The sequence below is a fragment of the Egretta garzetta genome, unplaced genomic scaffold (assembly GCF_000687185.1).
Source record: "Egretta garzetta isolate BGI_Z169 unplaced genomic scaffold, ASM68718v1 scaffold431, whole genome shotgun sequence".
In the NCBI taxonomy this organism is placed as follows: Eukaryota; Metazoa; Chordata; class Aves; order Pelecaniformes; family Ardeidae; genus Egretta; species Egretta garzetta.
In genome coordinates this window covers 27,177-28,283 of record NW_009258677.1, presented here as the reverse complement: position 1 = coordinate 28,283, position 1,107 = coordinate 27,177, and the positions used below count along the sequence as shown (strand labels likewise).

General features: G+C 61.3%; 1 protein-coding gene across 1 annotated transcript in view; it reads right to left on the bottom strand.

Annotated features, from left to right (window-relative positions):
• Positions 1-333: 333 nt before the first annotated feature.
• The window catches only part of SYNGAP1 (synaptic Ras GTPase activating protein 1), a 25,585-nt gene continuing 24,811 nt past the window's right edge, over positions 334-1,107 (bottom strand). The window contains exon 16 of the mRNA XM_009648898.1: positions 334-407. Coding sequence (XP_009647193.1) covers positions 334-407 — 74 coding nt within the window. The remainder of the gene's footprint in view (positions 408-1,107) is intronic.

The window sequence follows — 1,107 nt, the reverse complement described above, 5'->3', positions numbered from 1 at the left end:
CCAGGGGTTCCCCAGTGTCCAGGGGACATAGGGACACAGGAGGACATGAGGACATCCCCAAATCCATGTCCCCAGAGGTTCTGCATTGTCCAGAGGACATGGGGACACTCCAGCATCGTGTCCCTAAGGGTCCCCAGTGTCCCTCAGGTGACATGGGGACACAGGGTGGACATGGTGACATCTGGACCCATGTCCCCAAAGGTTCCCAATGTCCTTAGGGCACACAGGGACCCGAGAGGGACATGGGGACATGCCATGTCCCCACTGGTTCCCCAGTGTCCTGGGGACATGGTGACACCGCAGCTCCATGTACCTCAAGGCTCCCAGTGTCCCTCAGGGGACATGGGGACACAAGGACATGAGTGACCCCAGATCCATGATCCATGTCCTCAAGGGTTCCCAGTGTCCTGAGGGACATGAGGACACACAGGGACATGGGGGCACCCAAGGTCCATGTCCCCAAGGGACACAAGAGGGTCCTGGGGACATCCTGGATCCATGTCCCCAAGGGTTCCCAGTGTCCCTAAGGGGGACATGGGGATACAGGAGGGACATGGGGACACCCAAGGTCCATGTCCCCAAGGGTTCCCAGTGTCCCTAAGGGGGACATGGGGATACAGGAGGGACATGGGGACACCCAAGGTCCATGTCCCCAAGGGTTCCCAGTGTCCCTAAGGGGGACATGGGGACACAAGAGGGTCCTGGGGACACCTGGATCCATGTCCCCAAGGGTTCCCAATGTCTCAAGGGACATGGGGACACAACAGGGTCCTTGGGGACACCCTGGATCCATGTCCCCAAGGGTTCCCAATGTCTCAAGGGACATGGGGACACAAGAGGGTCCTGGGGACGTCCCGGATCCATGTCCTCAAGGGTTCCCAGTGTCCCAGAAGGACATGGGGACACAGGAGGGACATGGGGACACCCGAGGTCCATGTCCCCAAGGGTTCCCAGTGTCCCAGAGGGACATGGGAACACCCCAGCACTGTGTCCCCAAGGGTTCCCCAGTGTCCCCTGGTCGCTACGCTACCTAGGGGGAGGGGGGACGGGGATGGGGACGGGGACGGGAGGACCCACCTGGCGTGTCACCGGAGGCCGAGGGTCCCG